Source organism: Chinchilla lanigera, unplaced genomic scaffold (genome assembly GCF_000276665.1).
Source record: "Chinchilla lanigera isolate Chin_1 unplaced genomic scaffold, ChiLan1.0 scaffold00033, whole genome shotgun sequence".
Taxonomy (NCBI): domain Eukaryota; kingdom Metazoa; phylum Chordata; class Mammalia; order Rodentia; family Chinchillidae; genus Chinchilla; species Chinchilla lanigera.
In genome coordinates this window covers 7,224,630-7,246,088 of record NW_004955434.1, presented here as the reverse complement: position 1 = coordinate 7,246,088, position 21,459 = coordinate 7,224,630, and the positions used below count along the sequence as shown (strand labels likewise).

Sequence of the window (21,459 nt, the reverse complement as noted above, 5' to 3'; positions counted from 1 at the left end):
AGGGTTCAGCTCCAGCGCTTTCAAAAACTACCTGGCCCTGGCAACAGCTTGATTTCAGATTTCTAGCCACCAAGTGTTCAAGCACAAAATTCTGCTGTTTGACTTGACGAAGTTTGTGCTAGTTTCTTCTTCTGTGAAATGGGGAATATCTCAACTATGTCTCATAAATAGAAAACGGGGTAATTGCAGTATCAGGCACAAGTATACATTAAAAATGGCAAACATTTATTGAGAACTTTTCTTGATCATTCATGTGCTAAGCGCTTTGCATGTATGACCTACCACTAGTGTATAGATCGGGGAACGAAGCATCAAGGAAAGACAGTAATTTGTCTAGCGCATACAGCTAGAGAACGAAAAACTAAGGTTTACAATTCTAACCTAGTTCTGAAATAGCTCTTTCCTCTTCCAGGCTACACTGCTCAGAAAATACGCAATGAACACACTCTAAACAGATTAGTTATTGTAATAATATTTCAGGCTACAGAATTAACCCTCTCTTTAGCTGTCAGCCGGGGTTCTCTTCCACCAACCTATCAACCCTTTGGAGAGGGCTCTTCCCCGGCACGGAAGCGACGGGGTTAAAGCCGTCACTTTCCATCGCCACCGACGCGTCCTACGCCTGACGGTTCCTCTCAAGGGCCAAAATTCGCGTAGCGCAGCCCTCGGGCCGCCATAAAGCTACGACAGAAGCGGACCAATAGAAACGCCGAAAATCCGTGTTTCCCGATAAACTCCTCCCCTTAACCCCAGCAGCGCGGCGGAAGAATACAAAAAGTGGATTGTGGGTGGCTGGCGAAGAGGAAGCGGAAGCGCCGCTCCGGAATCTGTCGCCGGCGTCCGCCGCGGGCCCACGTGTGCGGTGAGTGCGGCCGCTCCGCGATCACTCCCTGGAAGGGTTCCTCACCGGCAGGCACCGGAGTCGGGATGGTCTCTGGGGGAGGTGGCGAGGCCTGAGGTTTCTTCTGTGGCCTTTTTTTGTAGGCTGGGGAGTTTGAAAATTGACGGAAGCCTGGCAAAGAGCGGAGCTACGATCTCTCTTCCGACCACCTGGCTCTGAGTGTTGAGTTAGATTGAAGCGCCTTTGCTGTAGGATCCGGACCTGAGCTAGGTCGGGCGAGTCTGCCCGTCCTGTGTTTGACAGATCCACTCTCCATCCGGTCAGTGCTGGGTGCTGAGGTTGCATCCCTAACTTGCGTTGCTGGTTGTAAGCGCTGAGAAGAAAACGAACTCGGTACTGCGTTGGACGATAGGGAAAAAGACTTTAAACAGAAGCAAGAAAGGCTAAGTCCCTGGGGTAGGAGCTGGCAGTACCGCAGAGCAAAGTAAAGTTAGAAGAAAGGATGGGATGAGCTTTTGTAGGACTTTGGAGGCCATATTGTAGTTTTTCTTTGTATGCAGTAGGAAACTTTGATATTATTTTCAGGTATAGAAGACGTTGTGTGGTTATAAACAAAGAGTGATCGTGACAGACCCTGTTTCTCTTTAGAAAATGTATTTAATTTGGAAATTCAGTAAAGAAACTCTTGATGGCTTGCATTAGAGGTCTTGGTAGTGGAGACAAATTGGAAAGTTAGTTATTAAGGAGATTTTAGGAAAACTTGCCAATGGATTAAATTTGACGTATAAAGGAGAAGAAAATGTCAAGAGTAATAATTCAGGTTTCTTGCTTGAGCAGTGAAGTAAATAACGTTCCACTGGCTGACGTGGGGAAGAACTGGGCAGGAAAACAGATGGACATTGTTTGAGGGTGGTTTTCAGTGGAAAATAGTGACTTGTGTAGAACATACGCGGGTGGAAGGTGCCAGTTAGATGTATAATCAGGAGTGTTAGGGATTCACGGGTCTGGAACCCAAGGGAAAGTTTTTAATGGAGAAATAATTTGAGAGGCCTCAGCATAGAAAGCCAGGGGACTAGATGAGGTCACCTGGAGAGATACATAGAGAAGGGAGGTTCACTAGGACAAAAGACTTAAGGACCCTAGCATGTAGAAGTTGCACACTGTTTACTCCTCTCCAGTCACATTGCCAGCCCTGCTGAGCGGAATGGAAGGCCATTCATATGATCAAAAATACAGGGAGTGTTTAATTTTTTAAGACACTGCAGTAAAATACCGTTGCAATTAACCTCCTTAAAATACTCCTCCTCATTTCAAAAACATCTATCCCGATGTTCTTACCACTTTTGAAGTAATTCTGAGTCTTCTTTCGTGAATATCTTTAGTTTTTGCGCAGTTGTGGCTGTCTTGATGTCCTGAATTGCTTAAAAAATATTTCCTTTTCATGGTCATTTTGACTCTGGGGAAGAATCAGAAGTCACAGTGCCGGGTCTGGTGAATAATGTGGATGAGGCACACCATCATGTTTTTCCAGGCCCGCCTTTCTGTTGGATGGTATGCAGCCGCAGCATTCACCATATTTTTCATCATACCTCCTAAAGACATGAAAGAGGACTTCCAGAACGGCTTCAGAAAGTGGCAAGAATGATGGGATGAGTGTGGTTGAGCTGAGGGGGACTATCTTGAGAGGGCTTCACAGCAATATTGTCTTATACTGTAATTTTTAAAAATTCAAACCTTCATTGTATATTTTGATCATACTTTGCGTGTCCTTCTCTGGGAAGCCTTTAATATTTCCCTTCATCAGGTAGAGTCCAGCTCTCAGCCAGCTTCCTTGGCACTTTGCATATATTTCTTTCGTAACAATTCCACTGTTTTAATGTTCTGCTTAGAGCATATCTTAAATTTTTTTTCCATTTTTTTTCAATCTGCCTGGCACATGATTTTTAGGTATTCAATAGATTTTGGTAGGGAGTGATAGAGAACCATCCATGAACCTTAAGCCTACAGTGTTAAATTTTGAAAAGTTTGCTAAAAATCTGCTGTTGGAGATTTTTAAAAAGGAAAACAACATGGGAAAGAGGGGAAGACACATGGAAGGATGTCAAATAAGCTGGATTTGAAGGATGGATAGGAATTTTGTTGATGGAATTGTGTTTTTTGTTTTTTAAGTTTGGGGCCTGAAAAAAAATACTAAGGGAGGAAGTTTGGCTCCTGTGTGGTGTTTGTGAGTTGGGTAAATTAGGACCAAATTTTGGATGGCTATGAATGCCAATCTGAATTTCAACTTTTCTCCTGTACCCTATGGGAGAGTTGAAGCAATTGGAGCATGGAAATGGCATACTGACTAAATAAGATGGAAAAGTTTAGAAGGCACAGGGTAGAGTTCATGTCAGTGTTGTGTACCTCTTGACGTGATGCTGTGAGAAGAGGACTTGGCTATGGCATTCTTTGGAAAAATATGCATAACCTCAGTCAGTCATGAGAGAGCATCAGTCAAATCCACATACACAGGAGACATGACAGCTAAATTCAGTGTCTCTTGGAACAGAATGAGGGCATTAGTGGGAAACCTGTTGAAATCCAAATAAATGGTTCGTAGTAGTATCTTATGAATGTTAGTTTCTTAGTTTATATCATGGTAAATTGTTGACATTGGGGGAGTTGGGAAAAGGTGTAAGGGAGCTTTGTACATCCTTTTAATGCTTCTATAAAACTAAATTTATTTCAAAATAACATTTAAAGCAAATATACAGAGAAAACATGTAAATAAATGGATTATTACTAAACACTGGTGTAGCTAGGTTCAGGAAATCTTATACACTTTTTAGCCTTTGCTTGGCAGTCTGTAGTTAACATTAGTAAGTTGAGAAATTTGCAAAACCTGTCCTTGTTGGTTGATTATTGTCTTTTAACTTACTGTTTCCCAAATATATTTCAACCCAGAATGCTTCTCTCTTCCCTTCTGCCCCTCATCCCCAGTACTAAGGGTTGAACCAAGGGCCTTAATGTGTGCTGCTAGGCCAGCAGTGTACCACTGAGCTATATCTCTAGGCCCCCTTTTTAAATTGTTTTTTTGAGTCTCCTGAAGTTGTCCAAGCTGCTGACTTCCCAAGTAGCTGAAATTACAAATGTATATCACCACACCTATCCTTCTTTTTCTTATACCTTATACCTTTAGTATTCTCAGAAATTAGTTCTGGAATGGAAAATTCTAATGTAGAAACACACAATCTAGAAATGCTGTCTAGGAACTCCTCTAACATCTGCTCTTTAAGGTCAACTTTAAAAATGAAATTAACATAACAACTTTGAAATTGGAGAAATGAGACTGATAACTTTTGCCATTGAGCCTGTCCTTTTTACAAGAGCCTTGGGTAGGCGAGGGGTTATCTGATACTCATTTTGTGCGTATGGGGTCTCTCTACACTACAAATGACCATTCAGGCAAGTTTCTCTACTAAAATATTTCAACATGATTTATTTTGGAGTTCACTACAAGTTACTTGGTGCTTCTTTTATACAAACAAATAAAACATCGGACAGAAAATTTTGTTTTAGTTATATTGCATTACATAGGGATCTCCCAGATAATCCTTTTCTTTGTTTCATTGAATTTTAGTGTGTAGTAAGTGTAACCTATTGTTTGTTCCTGGCTTTTTGGGATTGAGACCAAGAGCTCAAATGGTAACATTGACAATCACTCATTGCTGCATCTTCTTGAGTTACAAACATGACCATGGATGCCTGTACTTAATAATGGTTGGTTTTTAGGCAGGACTGTTGCTGGACTGTTGCTGAAGTGTTGCCTCGTGATGAATCACACACTAGCCAGGCCAGTGCATGTTCTTAGCTTTTGTGTTGAAATCTTTTTCATCTCACGGTTTTGGAGTCACGCAGCAGTGTTTACATAATTGCTGCACCTATATGGATGCCATGTTGTACGTGGGCACTGTGTACTTTCTCAACGCAAGGCCTGAATGTGCTAGTGACGACCGAATGCCTCTTACTGGATGAGGGACTGTTCAGTGATACTTCTTGGTTTGTTTTTGTTTTCCAGAGTTGCTATGATGGAAGTCAAAGGGAAAAGAAAGCTCACAGGAAGGAGTACAAAGGCTTCACACGAAAGAAACAAATTTCAGAAAAATGGCGGTAAGATATACATACAAAAACTTGTTTCCCATGTGGTAGTTTTTACCCTTATAACTAAGGGGTGGCAGGATACTTAGCAGATTCCAATCTGCATTCCAGAGCTAGGATTAGGATTAAACAGTAGGAAAAAGTAGTTGTTACTGTTTCTGAGTTAATTTGTTTCTCATAAAAGTTAGATATTTAAGAAATTGTTAGAATGAGCCAGGTGAAGTGGCATGTGCCTGTAATTTCACCTACTCTGAGGCTGAGGCAGGAAGATTTCAAGATGGAGACCAGTCTGGCCAGTTTAGTAAGACTTTGTCTCAAAGTAAATAAAAAAGGCTGAAGATGTAGAAAAAAGGAAGGAAAAAAAAAAAAGAGAAAGGTAGTTAAACAGCCAGAGTAATGGAGGAATGCAGGAGTGTTCCACTTGTTAAAGATCCCTTAGCTCAGATATTAATGTTTTTGTCTAATTTTATTTGTACTCATCCATTATATCTTTTATTAGTGTTTGATGAATTGGGGCTGGCTAATACATACCACTGATGAACTGAATACTTTATACTTTGTGATTTTGGAATCATAATATCTTCATTATGCCATCAGGTGTCAGTATTGTGAAACAGAAAAGCCAAGGACTATATAAATAACTAACGTTTCCTAAGGAATCTATTTTTTCTTTATAAGAGTGTTAAGGCCTCTTTGTTACTATTTCCATTTCATTCGTTAGATACTTGTGCTGCAGGCTTTGTTGACCAAGGTTTCCATCAAATAAACACAGGCTTTAACATTTTTTCTGAAAACTAGAAATTTTGAGAAAGTAGCATTTTCATTTTAGAGTGTTCATTTTATTCTGAGATTATATTACAGAACTGTTGAAAATTATACATAAAAAATAATGCTATGATCATGATATTAATACAAAGGTATATAAATACTGTAATAGATCATCTCTACCATGTGCTTAAAAAACAGAAATATCCTAAACTGACAAGTTGTTATCTGGGGGTGGTAGAATTCTAAGTATTATTATCCATTTCTCTACGTTCTTGGTTTTATATCATGAACCTATACTTATTTGATAATGTGTGAAGATTTTTTATTTTTATTTTTATTTTTTGGTACTGGGAATTGAACTCATGACCTTGCGCTTGCCAGGCAGATGCTTGTGCCGCTGAGCTGTATCCCCAACCCCATGAGAAGATTTTTTAGATAAGTGTATATTTGAAATTAAGATGAAGTATGTCCTATTAAAGCCTGTGCAGTTCTGTGTAACATACAGAGAACTATACGAAAAAGATCTAGGCCCATTATCATTGAACTAATAATTTATTTGTCACTAGATTCTAGTTCTTCAAAGACATTCCCCAAGAAAGTTGTCAAGGAGGGAGGACCTAAAGTTACGTCTAAGAAGTTTGAGAAAAGTGCCATGAAACCTGGGAAAAAGGGTGTGAAACAGTTCAAGAACAAGCAACAAGGGGACAAAGGACTGAAGAGCAAATTCCAGCAAGCAAATAAATTCAACAAGAAGAGAAAATTCCAGCCAGACGGTAAAAGTGATGGTAAGGCACTGATTCCTAGCACTATCTTTGCAGAGCCGTTTTCCTGCTTGAGTTCGTGGCTGAGCCATTACGCACAGGGCTGTGGGTATGCATGGAGACCGCCCTTTCCTGCTCCTTGACAGGAGGCGAGTTTGGATGACAGGAGGGAGAGGCAGATGGACCTCAAAAGTACAGCATCTTTCCTCGTCAAAATTTCTCTCCAGTGCTTAGAGCTCTTCAACCCAAAGCTTTAGAGTTAAGCTAAATTACAATGGCTTTTTATGACAAAGCCTCAATAAAACATTCTTCCTGTAGGCTAAAATTTAATTCATCTTCATTCATTGAACAGATGTTTGAGTTATTTTGTTCATTGTGAGAGGATATAGAGCATATATATCAACTAATCGTAGAATTTGGCCCTAAAAAAACCAATGTGTCCCATGGATGAAAGATGCCTTAATGGCCAAGAGATTTATGGACTCTACCTTCATAGAGATTAGACCATTGTAATGTATTCAGCCCATTGGATGGCTCTGATCCACTAGCAATTCCAAAGATGTAGTGCACACATGACAGATTTGATTTTAATTGCTCACCAATTGGAAGTGTTGACAAGGCTTTTGTCCTGGAAACAAACTACCAATCTCTTAATCACAGTGTTCACAGGATCCAAGTCCCTTGCTGGTTTTAAATAAGCGATTTTTTAGGTTAAATGTACTGAAACAAATATACCGCTCTCCCATTATGAATATTAGTCTGGTGTCTTTCATTCTGTCTCTCTAGTACTGCCCTTCGCTGCCAGCTGAGACCACAGCCACACGGCCTTCTCGTCCAGGGCCTGAGCCCTGGACGTGGTTCTTTGCTGTGCCTAAAAGCTGCTTACAAGAGGGAAAGCACCCTCTTTCCCACTCCATCTCCCGTCTTCTCTTATTTTTCCCTTTCTCTTCATCTTTCCCATCCTTAGCAGTTTCTCCTCCAGCTTCTTCTGAGTTCCTACATCTTCCTTTGCCTGCTGGAGTTTTTGGCATCAGCATATAAAGCACACATATTCATCCTAGCATTAAGGTCCTGGCATGCTATGGCTCTGGTTTCTTTTTGTGATGGGAGTTCCCTTCCTGACATCTTAAAACGGAGCTCTTGCTTTTATTCTGTTATATTTTTGTATGAATAACAAGATATTGCTATTAGACATTTCCAAAATTGATATAGTTACTGCAGCCTAATTGGAATTGGAATATATACCAACCCAGCATGGTATATATCAAGGCTGCCCAAGTATTCAGGGAATTAAATTAACTCTGGATCAGTTTCTATTCTCTGCAATGTAGCATGTGATCCCCTACTATTAGTATAGTAAGAACCCCCTCTATTTCTATATTCCTCTGTATTACCAGGCAGGAAATAAGCAACAATAAGGAGAGTAACTAAATATGTTGTACTTACAGTGCTGTGTGTAGCCATTTAAAATTATGTTCTTGAGGAATACTAAGTTTCGTTTGAAAATGCTAACAGTATGATGTTCAGTGAAGATAGGAAGGTTCTTAATTCTTAAAGATCAGTAATGAATGTGTGTGGGGGGAAGCAAGAAAATAATCAGTGTTTATGTGTAGGTTTAATGTGGAGGGAAATTTTACTTTTGTATTTTCCAAATTTTTAAAACAAGTATATTTTGTTATCAGAAAAGGGGAGAAACTTAGGAATAAGTAACTCCTAAAGGCTTTCTGTAGGGTATTTAGTAAATAATATTTGTTGTATAAGTTGTTCTTCATTTGACCTCATTACATTTTTTGTTCCAATTGGTAAGATACTCAAATTTCAAAGACAAAAGCCAGTAATACATAGATACTTGACTTTTTAAAAATTACATCACAATAGAAAATTTAGAAATTTTGATTGTGCATTGTCATGAGTAAAAGGCAACAGAAATTTACCTTCGGGTTTGGATCCCAACTCTGCCACTGTGGTTGTGGCCTCAGCAGCCCTGTGCCTTTGTTTCCCCAGTCTTTTTGTCTTACTCAACACTCTACTAAGAATCATTTAAAAGCTGCTAAATGAATGATTGGTTTTTACCAAATGTAAAGTATACAAACTGCTCAGAAAATGCGGCAGAGTATAACTTCATAAAGATGTTTTCCCCTTTTAGCTGAGCCGTGGTTCTGATTAGTGGTTACTCTTTTTACTTAATTCCTCTTGTTTGTTTGTAGCCCTCAGAATGTTAATGTTATTGAAACTAATTTCTGTAATAACTAGAATCAGCACCCAAGAAACCCAAATGGGATGACTTCAAGAAGAAGAAGAAAGAACTAAAGCAGAGCAGGCAGCTCAGTGACAAAACCAACTATGACATTGTTGTTCGAGCAAAACAGATTTGGGAGATCTTAAGAAGGTAATGCTACCAGGGGCATCTGGATTGGGCACTTTAAGACGGTGGAGCAGTAACGGTGCGCCCTGTAAATAGATGTAGTAAAGTAAATGACATAGCACTTGAGTTTTAGGGAGTGTGTCTAACCCTTCAGTGGACGTGTCAGTGTTTAGATGTCTGCCCATTGCTGAAATGTGTGGAATCATTAGGATCACATCAGATCTATTTATGGAAATGTTGGAGAGTCAAATGGACTTGACGTCCTTCTTGAGAGATTTCTGAGAAAATGATGGACAATTTCTTCTCTGATAGGTTTTGAGGTACTTAAGTATTTGGTATCTTTGACTTGTTTTATTATTTTCTTTTCCTGTGATGTTCTAGCTGTTAAGATTTAGATTGATGCATAAAATTATACCTTCTGAGATGGGTTTCTGCCTCTGAGAAAATTACTTCTGTCTGACTGCTCTGGAATAGCAATTTTAATGTCAGAGGTTTGCTGCCTTCGGAAAGAAAATCATGCTGAACTCGGTGAACATATATTGGTACAGTGTTTAGTTTTGTATGATCAAAATAACTTCTTTACTTACATTATGTTTCCTTCCTCTTATGTAGAAAAGATTGTGACAAAGAAAAAAGAGTGAAGTTGATGAGTGATTTGCAGAAGCTGATTCAAGGGAAAATTAAAACTGTAAGTAGAGTAAGCCTGTTCGTCATTGCAGTTTTAAATATCTGAAGTTGCCTCACTCTTAGGAAATGGTAGTTGGGCATGCGCAACAAGGGAACTTGTTATTGTTTGCAGTGTAGATGGCAAGAAATTTCAAATGTCTTTCATAATGCTGATTTAATACAGTTTACAGAGTCCTTATCTGAAATCTTAGGTCCAGAAATGTTTTGGACTTTGGCTTTTTCAGATTAGGAGATATATATATATATATATATATAATTTTTTTAAAAAACAGGTATCTTGGGGATGGGGCCCAAGTTTCAACTCAAAATTCATTTATGTTCCATAGACACTTTGTACGTGTAGCCTGGCGGTACCTTTATATATTTTTAATGTGCCCACATTTTTGTTCCACTCTCCTTCTGTGTGCTGAGGATCAAACCCAGGGGCTCGTGCGTGTGGCCGTACCACTGAGCCCCGACTTCCGTCCTTGCTGCGCTTTGCCTGCCTGTTACCTGTGACTCATGGTCTGTCACACGAGGGTGGGCATGGGGTCTCCCCTTGTCTCCATGTTGGCCTTCTGAATTCTGGAGCGTTCTTGTCTCTCACATTTGGGATCCTCACGCTGTACTGTGGGACTTTGCTGTTGGAGAGCTGGGAAAGGACTGGTTGATTCTGTCATGTTTAAACAGTTTCAAATAAGTCAGTATTTTCTTAAAAGTTATCTTGAGAAGTTTATGAGTTCAAATTCAAGTTTGAATTGCTTGTTCTGAACTCTGTAATTTTTTTTTTTCTTTTTTTGGTTTTTCTCCGGTACCGGGAACCAAACTCACGACCTTACGCTTGCCAGGCAGGCGCTTTTGCTGCTGAGCTAAATCCCCAGCCCTGAACTCTGTAATTTAGTATGTTGTAAATTGTCAATTCTATGTATGTGTGATACAGATATTGCCTCTTTTATTTTTCTTTTTTACAGGCATAGTAGAAAGGTCTTTAAAGTATAATAGATTTGAGAATTTTAATCCTATTTTATAGTAAACTTCCCCTGGCTCTTTCTTGTGCTTTTGGATAAATACATGGTAACTGTTTACTTATAATAGATTCCAGTCATTTTAGGGACACTGGAGGGGTAGGATGCTGCATTAGAGTTAAAAGAACGTGTTGAAATAGTCCCCAGCTATTTGTTTCTTATAAATTCAGCAAGCTTTTTTAGACTAGAAAAGCCCTTCATCCTAGCAAGAGTCTGTTATGCTCAGTTTATAAATATTTCACCCTTAAAATCTTGTCAAGCCATCATGGTGGCCTGTGCTTGTTATCCCAGTACTGGGGAGGCTGAGACAGGAGGATTGCTGTGGGTTTGAGGCCAGCCTGGGCTACATAGTGAGTTCAAGGCCAGCCTAGGCTACGTAGACTAGGCGTCTCAAAAAAAAAAAATCTTTTATCAGCTCTTAAGTCCAGCATGACTATGAACCTAGGAATTTGTTGTTAAAATTCCTACTGTGCTGATTAAGCCATGTGAACCGTTAGATAGCCTATGTTGATTACTTGCTGTGGAAGAATCGTGCTAACCATGCATTGCTTCATTTAAGTAATGTCATCCTTTTTGTATATTTGATACAGCTGAGACTCAGAAGAGTTAAGTTTATTATTCCTCAGTCATGGCAAGTTTATTGACTTCTCATGTAACCTTACTCTTTTCAACTATAAAATGGTAACAACAGATCACTTACAGTTGCTTTGGGATGTAAATAAGAAAACAATTTCTGAAACACAAACATTGGTCATACAGGAGATTGCATAGTACATACGTATCGTAATTAGCCTTACTTTTTAGAAATGTTTATAAAATATGGGTAAAAATTTGCACTTAAAAATCAGAAATCTTTGACTTTGGAGGTATAACTTCACTTTCTGGTTTTGGGGGATTAAAAAATGAGAGTGACAAAATGAACAATAAACAGATTTGAAGCCTCCTGCGACTGCAGCACAGTAAGAACGACGTTACATGACTAGTGATTTGTGGACGTTGCTATTGAGCAGGTGTGTCCGACCTGTGGTCTTTCATTTTTTTGTCCTCTTTTTAGTGTTAAAATAAAAATTGATATAAAGGAACTTTCATTACTTATACACATTAACTAAATTATATATTTTCTGTGTAGCCCAAGACAGTTCATCTTCATTCAGAAAAGTTAGGGCAAAGAAGAATGGGCTGCAAGTTGGGTATGCCTGCTACTGAAACTTGATCAGTGAGTCCCTCGGTGAGGAGCTGTGAGAGGGAGCGGATCAGAGAATCAGATCTGCAACACAGCGGCCTTTCTGTGTACGCATGTCTGTGCAGGGATTATAGTGAAGATGAGGAATGGATGACTCATTTATAATGTAATTGCCAACGTGGATGTATGAGTTGTAGTTGTTATTGTAGCAAGACTTTTAGATTGATCTATGTTAGATCTCTACCTTCAGTTCCATACCCAAAGATTCATAGATCATTTACATAAAAAGCATGGAATAATACACTTTTAAAACTGGAATATTCCCCTTTGAGGGAAGGTATCTTTCAGAGAAAAAAAAAACTGTAGTGGACATGCTTATATGATTTTGGTTTGGTTTAGTTTCAATTGCAATGAGAGGAATATTGCAAAATGGTTAAGTCTGTCGCTGCTGCAGTTTTATTATTAACTATACCCATCAGCTGTGAGAAGCAGCAAAACCAAAGAAAGATGTTCTATGTAATTAAATAGGTATTTCTACTCCCAGATAGTGTAAGTGTGATTTTGTCTGTGAGTACATTACTTTTTTCCTACCAAGGAATGTTTTAAAGTGTGGCATCAAAACAGGTAATAAGAGAGAAATGCAAATTTTCAGAGAAGTAGTTTCAAGGCCCAAACTGTTTTTCCCACAGATCGCGTTTGCACATGATTCTACTCGTGTGATCCAGTGTTACATTCAGTACGGTAATGAAGAACAGAGAAAACAGGCCTTTGAAGAATTGCGAGGTATTTGCTCTACATTGAAGATGTTATCATTTGTAATGAGTCGCTTCTTTTCCTCTCAGAACACCCACAACTGCCCTAGGAAATAATTGTGTGGCGGTATTCTTTGTAGACTCTTTGTATTTGTTCCTTACCAGGAAAAAAGTTATTTATGTACATAGAATTGTACTTTTTTAGCTCTTTCCTTTGTTTCCTTCTGGAGAACTGAAATGAAGATAATGTATTTTGTTTTTCCAGATGATTTGGTTGAATTAAGTAAAGCCAAATATTCCAGAAATATTGTTAAGAAATTTCTCATGTATGGGTAAGTTGTATTATTTATAAAATATATTTTGCCTTAGTTTTTTTTTTTATTTCAGATGTGCTCAAGTGTTACTTAAAATGTCTGTGGTCTGCGGGGCATGGTGGTAAACATTTGTAATCCCAGCTACTTGTGAGGCTGAAGCAGGAGGATCACAAGTTTGAGGCCAGCCCGGGTAACCTAGTAAGACCCTGTCCCAGAATAAAAAGAGCTGGGATATAGCTCAGCACTAGAGCACTTGCCTAGCATGCAAGTGGCCTTGGTCTGATTCCCAGTACCATGCGCATACACTACACGTTCACATACAAAGTAAAGGTTTGTGGTGTTGGTAATCGCCCACCGCAGGTACTTTTGATGTTTCTAGGGCATATCACCGTGAAAAAAATTAGTGAAATTAATCTAAAATTATGGTATTGCGTTTACTATTGTTAGGGCCTATTCTTATATTTTGAAGTTGGAGAAAAACAGAGAGGGAATGCTAAAGAGTTAAATAGGAACTAACGGCACTTTCTCTGTGCTGGTCACAGTTCTTAATACATCTGAGCTCATTTAACCCCCAGAGCAACCTCCTATTGTTTAAACAGAGTGAAGCACAGATTGGTTAAAGATCTTGCTCCAGACCTTTGAGCCAGGATTCAGACCTAGGATGGCTGGCCGCCTGGATCCCGTAAAGCGTAGAGTTGAGGGTGTCATGATTATCCTGCTCATTAGATTTTCTCTTCAGGGTACTACACGCACACACATGCGCACGCTCTCACCTACACATTTGATGAGTTAGTCTTAGAAGAAATAAAGTACGCTATATTGTCATCCAGCTTGCTATCTTTTTTTTTTCCGTAACTGTTGAGTTTAGAAGTAAACCACAGATTGCGGAGATAATCCGAAGTTTTAAAGGCCATGTGAGGAAGATGCTGCGGCATGCAGAAGCCTCGGCCATCGTGGAATACGCGTACAATGACAAAGCCATTCTGGAGCAGAGGAACATGCTGACCGAGGAGCTCTACGGGAACACGTTTCAGCTTTACAAGGTGGGCACATGCTAGGTGCTTGGCGGGCCCCTTTTCGCTGACTGTTGATTTTTTAATCTGGCTCTTTATATGTAGTTGACCCTCTATATCCATAGGTTCCATATATGAGAAATCAACTCCACATGGAAAATATTACAAAAAATTGCATCTATATTGAACATGTATAGATTTTTTTCTCACTTTTCCTAAATAATAAAATATGACAATATTTCATGCCATCTACATTGTATTAGGTGTTACAAGTAGAGATGAATTAAATTATGTGGGAGTCAGGCTGGGCTTGATGGTACATGCCTATAATCCCAGCACTCAGGAGGCTGAGGCAGGAGTATCACTCCAAGTTTGAGGCCAGCTGGACTACATAAAGAGTTTAGAGCCAGCCTAAACTACAAAGCGAGACCCTGTCTCAAAACCCCTCCTCCCCACAACAGGTCCATGAGAGGATATATATGGGTTGTATATAAGTATTCTGCTATTTTATGTAAGGGACTTGAGTGCCCCTAGATTATTGCATATACAGTGCAGTCTTGGAACCAATATCCAATGGATAGCAGAGGACGATTATGCATTGGTAGACATACAGAGGGCTGTGAGATAATTAGAAAGAATCCATGTGTATAAATACTGCAGATCTTGAGTTATGTAAATATGGTGTATCTTAAATTTATTGTAAACTTAGTTAAAGTGGCTGTAGTTGTTCTCAAGTGAGGAAATTAATTAAATTAAGAGAGGTTTGGTTTTTCCTTTATTGCAGTCTGCAAAACACCCAACTCTGGACAAGGTGTTAGAGGTCCAGCCAGAAAAATTAGAGCTTATTATGGATGAAATGAAACAGATTCTAACCCCAATGGCTCAAAAGTAAGAAAAAAAATTTTTTTCCTTAACAAATTTAGAAGAGATATTTGAAGAAAGAAAGTTTTATATGACCTTTGCCCAGAAAAGGTGGCTATTTTCTCCTTGGTATTATTAATCTGTTAAATAAGAATATAAAAATTATGGTCTGAAACCATTTTGGGGCAAAAAGAGATCTCTTTTTCTGTCAGCATATCCTGTGAAAGGATAGCTGATAGTAAGGTTTGAAAAGTACTTACAGTGGAGGCTTGCAAACTTTCTTTGAGCAGTGAAACATTTCTTTTCCCAAAAACATTACATTGAACTGCGTTGTGTTAAATAGTTTTGCAAATGTAATCTGTTCCTTAAATTTCATCATAAGACTCAGAAGCCTATGCATATGGCCGTCTTAACATTGGTTCCACGCTGCCATGGAGTGGTGGGAACTTCGGAACTGTAGTGCCTCATTCGACGCCAGGTTCCCGCCTGCCCAACACACAGGCGCACATACAGGAACTCTCGAACCTTGGAAATGAAACATCTCTCTCCTCTATTTCCGTATCTATAGAATTAGGATGATATTACATACTTCTAAAATTATGAAGATTAAGCGGAACATTATTTCCAGAACCATGCTTTTTATAAAGGCAGCGCTCCTTTCTCCTGTCCGCTTAGATGCTTAATGTGAACTTTACATCTCTGGTGCTTAAACATGAGCCTCCAGTGTATGACGAAGCATTGTACTAGGGGGTGTACATCAAGTGAGGTTGTGGCTTTTGTTTACACTATTTTATGTCTGCTAAAATTATTTTATGAAACTAATGCATTTTGAAGGATGCTTGACAAAACATAATAAAAAATAGGTCTACATGTGGACTTTTAATCATGTCTTCAGTGCTGGAAGAAAAATATAGATGTACATATTTAAGAGGGTAGCATATATTTGATGATTTCACTTCTGCTGATTAGATACTAGGAATTTGTACAGGGCTTCTTTGTGGGTGACACTAAGTCAGTTTTAAATGTTTAGTGTATCCTTTTAAAAAAATTCTTAGTATTTTGAAAGATACAATCAGTCTTAGGATAAAACTGAAAAGATACGATCAGTCTTAGGATAAATTATATTCAGTAAAGTCATTTTACTTGTTGAGATCATTTTAGGACAACCACGGTTACCTGTGTCTGTGTGATGATTTTGCTAGATCTCATTTGTTTCCCTTTTTTTGTTTTAGGGAAGCTGTGATTAAGCACTCATTAGTCCATAAAGTATTCTTGGATTTTTTTACCTATGCAACACCAAAACTCAGATCAGTAAGTTCGTGGTTTTGTTTTTAACCTAAGTATACAGGAAAATCCTGTAGAAATTTGAAACACTGCTTCAACATACGCAATCCTGAAAATTTTAGAATTGCTTTCTTATTTATAACAAATGATGCCTAAAATTCCATTGAACAAGTCTAATTCCATTTCAGTTTTTTCCAGAAAACAGTAGAAGTGACTGTAGTTGTATTAATGTCATTGAATCTTTATGTTTTAATTGTAAATCCGAGAATATCCTCTACCTAATCTAATCTGAAAGTTAAGTACTGTTGGAGGAATATTTAGCATTTCAGTTAAATCAACTGTGCTAATACAGAAAAAGAAAAATCATGCTGACGTTGAAAGATCAGGGGAGGGTACTTAATGTAAAACTAAATGGCCCCTGAAAACCTGGGTCTTTCATGATTGAAGGAGAAGGAGCGGAGTGAAGGGAAATTGCGTTGCCCTTCAAGTCAGTGATGGGTTACAAATGAGAATTCATCGTTCAGCTCCCTGAACTTTGCTGGCTTTGTCATACATTGAGGTCGTTGTCCATTTATCCTCACTTTCTCACCACAAGGAATAACTAAAATGAGTCTAACTTCTTTTAACAAAATGCCAGATGATACATTCATAGAAATTTTGACTCTCAGCATCCAGAATAGTTTCTCAGCACTAGCCACCTATTTAACCTTCTGGTATAGTGACCATAGCAGTGTCAGATCTTCTGGAGGTTTCTTTTCATTTTTCACAGAATATAGTATCGTGTAGTTTTAGACTTTCTGAGGCAGGACTCTGTTCCGATTGACAAAGTGATCATTTGAGTGTATTCAGTGGGGGCAAGTACGTAAACTTTTAGTGTTGAAGGTATTTTAGCAACAGCAAAAAGTCATTTGTAACTAAATGTAAATTAATGAGACAAGTTGTCCTCTCTGGCCCTGGGAGGGAGCATTTTCAAAGGAAAAACTTTAAAAAACCTTTTGGGCTATTAGCATAATTGGAATATATATATTACTCTCCAAGTGGGTAGCTTTCAAGAGATTCATAAGTTCTGGTTTGTTAGCTGAAACCTGTGTTCTTGAGAATTATTGTGGAAAATAAGTTGGGTACAAACTAAAATGGGGCCCGACAGCTATTAACTGCCAGAACACATTTATAACTAGTGTGCTTAGACTTTGAAAATATAAATAAAAAATTATGTACATTGAAAATGAAGGCTTAAGGGTAAACTGCTTTGTAAGAAATTTGTGAGTATTTCACAAAAGGGTCATTTATAGGTGAAGGCCTAGCCTAAATATTAACACAGAATTCTTTTTCTTTTGAAAATGTTTTTTAAGTGTATTTATGGTAAAGAACTCATATGATTTTTGGAAGTAATCCAGCGGTATGCTAAAACAGAGACCCTAAGTTAGAATGAGTTTGGGTTTGCTTATCACTGCTATCGCCTAGATTGCTTTTTCTTGAAAAATCATTTAGAATGTATTTTATTACACATATACCTTGTAACTTTTTAAAAACAGACATTAGTAAAAGTCAGTTATATTGAGTAATAGAAATTGCCTGCCAGCAAAATTTGCCGCTTTTGGTGGAAAAGTGTTTCTAGAAAGACACTGTTTGTCTAAAGAATTAAAATTTAAGGTGTTAGTTACCTTTGCTCTCTTGTCTTCATTCCCTGTGTCTGACTCTTCTATAGACAGGTAAAACAACAAAAAAGAAAGACAAAAACATGAACCAATTCCCTGACAGGCTTTGTTCCCTAGGAACTGATTGAAGCCATCCGTGAAGCGGTTGTGTACCTGGCGCACACACATGATGGTGCCAGAGTGGCCATGCACTGCTTCTGGCATGGCACGCCCAAGGTAAGTGTGCCAGCACTTACCTTGAGTGTAAATATGTAGTGTGGCAGTGAGGGCCATGTCTTATCTGCAGGCTGGATTTGTCTGTCCTTAGGATTTTAGCTCCATTTGGTGTTTGCTGTCTTGTGCATAGACAGCATCTCTTCTTACAGTTGCATCAGGGCCTTACGGCATCACCATATTCTTCAGGCCTGTTACCTCTCTGCTTGAGTAGCAGTCTTGACATTCACCGAAGAGCAGGAAGGGATCCATCAAGCAAGTAAAGCCAGTCTTTATGTTTGCCTTTCGCTTTATGAAGATTTTGAATGTCGTAGGCTCTTTTCATACCTTCCTCGTTATCATATTAAGAGAAGGAGAGGAAGGAAGAGATAATGAATAGTTAGTATTAAGTACTTTGAGGAAAAAAGGTGGAGGTCCATATCAATCACAGAATTTCAACAGAAATGATGAGTGTTTCTTTGATCAATATACTTCTGCCTTCAAACTATAGTTGTGTGTATCTACCATTTCATTAATGGAAATCTATTTTTATTCAACAAATACATATTGAATACTATCTGTATGGCTGACTACATTTGAAGACATTTCAGACACTGGAACAAGAATCTCAGGTCTTATTATAAAAGGTGGTTTCACTAGGTTTGCCTTGTATCTTATAATGTAAGGTTCCATGTTTAAATGTCTAAAGGATCATCACAAACAAGTCTTAAGATTTTACTACTTTAGCTCTGAAAGGACATAGTATATTGCAATTTTTCATTTTGATTGCATAATTATTTTTACTAATGAAAAGTATTGGCACATGGGTAAAGACTTGTTATATAAATTTTTAAAGTGAAGTAGTTTTAATCTATAAAAGTTCATTGAGGCAGTTTTTTTCTCTTTTTAATGAATATTTTTTAAAGAGAATAAAACAAAACCAGTACAGAATCTCAAAACAAAAACAGTACAGAATCTCAAAACAAAAACAGTACAGAATCTCAAAACAAGATGATAGGAAATTAACAATATTTGTTATATTGCGTATTGCTATCTTCAAAGTATATTTTGGTTACTTTTCTCTCATTGCTGAGACAAAATACCTAACGCCCAAAATTAAGAAAGTAAAGGTTTATTTAGCTCACAGTTTGTGGAAGTTTCAGTCCGTACTCAGCTGGCTCCAAGGCAGAGTGGCACATGGCAGAGGGCAACAGTTCATGGCAGCTGAAGACTGCAAAATCAGCAAGAGCAAACTGGAGGAGTAGGGGCAAACAGCCTCTTTCTCTCTCTTACATATGCAGACTATCCACCCTAGGGCTGATGTACCACTCACACCCACAATCCCAGCATTGGATCATGGATCAGTGATAAACTCTAAAAGCCCGCCCCATGACTGCATGAGGCTTTGGGGGGACATCCAGACACAAACCATAACAAAGTAGTTGCTCAAATTACCAGATGTAGGCATGTAAAGTGGATCAAACAGTATAAGCACTAACTATCCCTTTCAATGAACTAATAAAAATTAGTGGTACAATTATTTTCTCTAGCTTGTGTGTGTATATATATATATACACACACACATATGTATATATTGTTTTGTTTTGTTTTTTCCTTTTGAGCAGTTTTTTTCCCTTTCACAATATCTGTAGTACCTTTTGGATCTTATTTATGCTTTCCTTTTTAAGGACAGAAAAGTAATTGTGAAAACAATGAAGACTTACGTCGAAAAAGTGGCTAATGTAAGTAGAGCAAAAGTATATATTTCCTTTAATTATTTTTAATCGTAAATAGAATTCATGTCTTACAGAAAATTTAAAAATTACTGAGAAGAAAATAATTCTCTTGAAGTTTTTAATGTATATGTCTTTTATATAATTATTTATACAAAATAGAGTTCGTACAACATGTATTCTTTTTTCTGTCTTTCTTTTTTTTGTGTGTGTGTTTTTGTTTTTTGTTTTTGTTACTTCTTTCATGAGTAGTACTCACATCCAGGACCTCACACTTGCTAGGCAAACTATGCCAGTGAGCTGCATCCCAGTCCCAGGCCTGTTCATTCTCATTCTGTGTCCCTCTCCCCGTCTCCTCCTCTCTCCCCTCTTTCCCTCTCTCTCTCAACTTAATGTTATATTTTGTGCTAATTTTCCATTTTTAGAAGATATTTTTGGAGGACCTGTTGCTTAATAGTTTCTTTTATGAATTTGTCTAATGCTAAATAAACAGGGGAATTATTGCCCTAATTAAGGTGACTTATATTAGATTCTAGGCAAATAAGGCTGAATTGCAGTTTAAAAACTGGATGCTGGTTTTTCTTACCACCAAAAATACAACAAATTTGTATTTTTTTCTCAGGATAAATTTGCAGTGTGGTCATCCAGGAATTAAAATTTCTGGGTCAGATCGTATGTGCATTTTAAATTTTTAGAGATGTTGTCAATTGCCCTCCTGAGAAGTTGGACCACTTTACATTCCCAGCAACATAAAAGTGTGCTTGCTCATCCCCAAACCTCTGATACTCATGTGATACCAAACATTTTTGCAGTTGTTTACGGGCTAAGTGGAAAACGTTATTGTATTTTCTTAATTATGTATTATGGTCCTTAATTATTACATTTAAAGTCATTTGTACTTCCCATTTCTGTGACCTGACTCTTCATTTTTTCCCCACCTTTAGTTGATTGTTGGTCTTCATATAGGAAGTTCAGGCCTTTTCATTTTCTCCAGTTTATATTTGTAACCATATAATTAGTAATTTCTTCATTGTTTATAATTAAAATTTTATTACCTATTGTATTCATTCGATCTGGCTTGAATGAGTATTGGCTGTTACCAAAAATCCAAGCTCCCTCATTTAAAAAAAATTTTATATAATCATCATCATCTAGGGTACTAACAAGAGTATGCTACAAGCTCTGAAAACAGTTTTTCATTTTCTTCTGTTTTTGTCCTTAACATAAAGTATGTTATTTAAACTCTTGGAGCAATGTCAGCATCATAGAAATAATTGTATTATTTCAAGAAGTGACTATTGTGAAAGCCACTGTGTGTGTGTATGACCTCCTCTATACTTTTTTAAGGCCGTGATTTTTATCTTGTTCTCATGTTCATTATATAATTATATTGTACTCTTCTAGTTTATGTTTTTACTACTTACATTTTAATTATGTAGGATCACTTTAAGGAAATTGGGCAAGATACAATAAATTTATTTGGACAGTATATAATAAAAAGGAATGTATAATTGTTTAACCCAGAGACAACTATTACATTATACTGTTTTGCCTTCCAGAATTTTCTATGTACATGTATTATGAACATTGTGTGTATGTATAATTATATCAAAGTTTGTTTCTTTGTGTGATTTGAATATTCCCTCTCTATATATTTAGTTCCCCCTTCTGAATCTTACCACTTGAATTTTCTTGAGTTTTATTTTCAGTAACTGTTCATTAACAGAATACTTATTTAAACAGGCATTAAATCCTAGTTAGTCTTTGGTATTTAGTAATGAAGAATGTGTTTTTCTGGTTCTTTTTTCTTTTTAAGTCAGTCTTATCTCTAGAATATGATTAACTTGGTCCTGATAAGAAGGGAAGTTCTCTTGAATGGTCTTTATTCATCTTGTTTGCGTGGTGT

General features: G+C 37.7%; 1 protein-coding gene across 3 annotated transcripts in view; it reads left to right on the top strand.

Annotated features, from left to right (window-relative positions):
• The first annotated feature begins 764 nt into the window (after positions 1-764).
• The window catches only part of Kiaa0020 (KIAA0020 ortholog), a 37,006-nt gene continuing 16,311 nt past the window's right edge, over positions 765-21,459 (top strand). Inside the window, exons 1-13 of one of the 3 annotated variants that reach the window (XM_005388614.2) lie at positions 765-862; positions 985-1,160; positions 4,899-4,990; positions 6,313-6,531; positions 8,761-8,896; positions 9,485-9,560; positions 12,436-12,529; positions 12,764-12,830; positions 13,681-13,855; positions 14,610-14,713; positions 15,919-15,997; positions 17,746-17,844; positions 19,509-19,562. In XM_005388614.2, the coding sequence (XP_005388671.1) occupies positions 4,906-4,990; positions 6,313-6,531; positions 8,761-8,896; positions 9,485-9,560; positions 12,436-12,529; positions 12,764-12,830; positions 13,681-13,855; positions 14,610-14,713; positions 15,919-15,997; positions 17,746-17,844; positions 19,509-19,562 (1,188 nt within the window). In that variant the 5' untranslated portion in view covers positions 765-862; positions 985-1,160; positions 4,899-4,905. The remainder of the gene's footprint in view (positions 863-984; positions 1,161-4,898; positions 4,991-6,312; positions 6,532-8,760; positions 8,897-9,484; positions 9,561-12,435; positions 12,530-12,763; positions 12,831-13,680; positions 13,856-14,609; positions 14,714-15,918; positions 15,998-17,745; positions 17,845-19,508; positions 19,563-21,459) is intronic. The other 2 variants (XM_013516375.1, XM_005388615.2) reach the window with 2 other exon arrangements.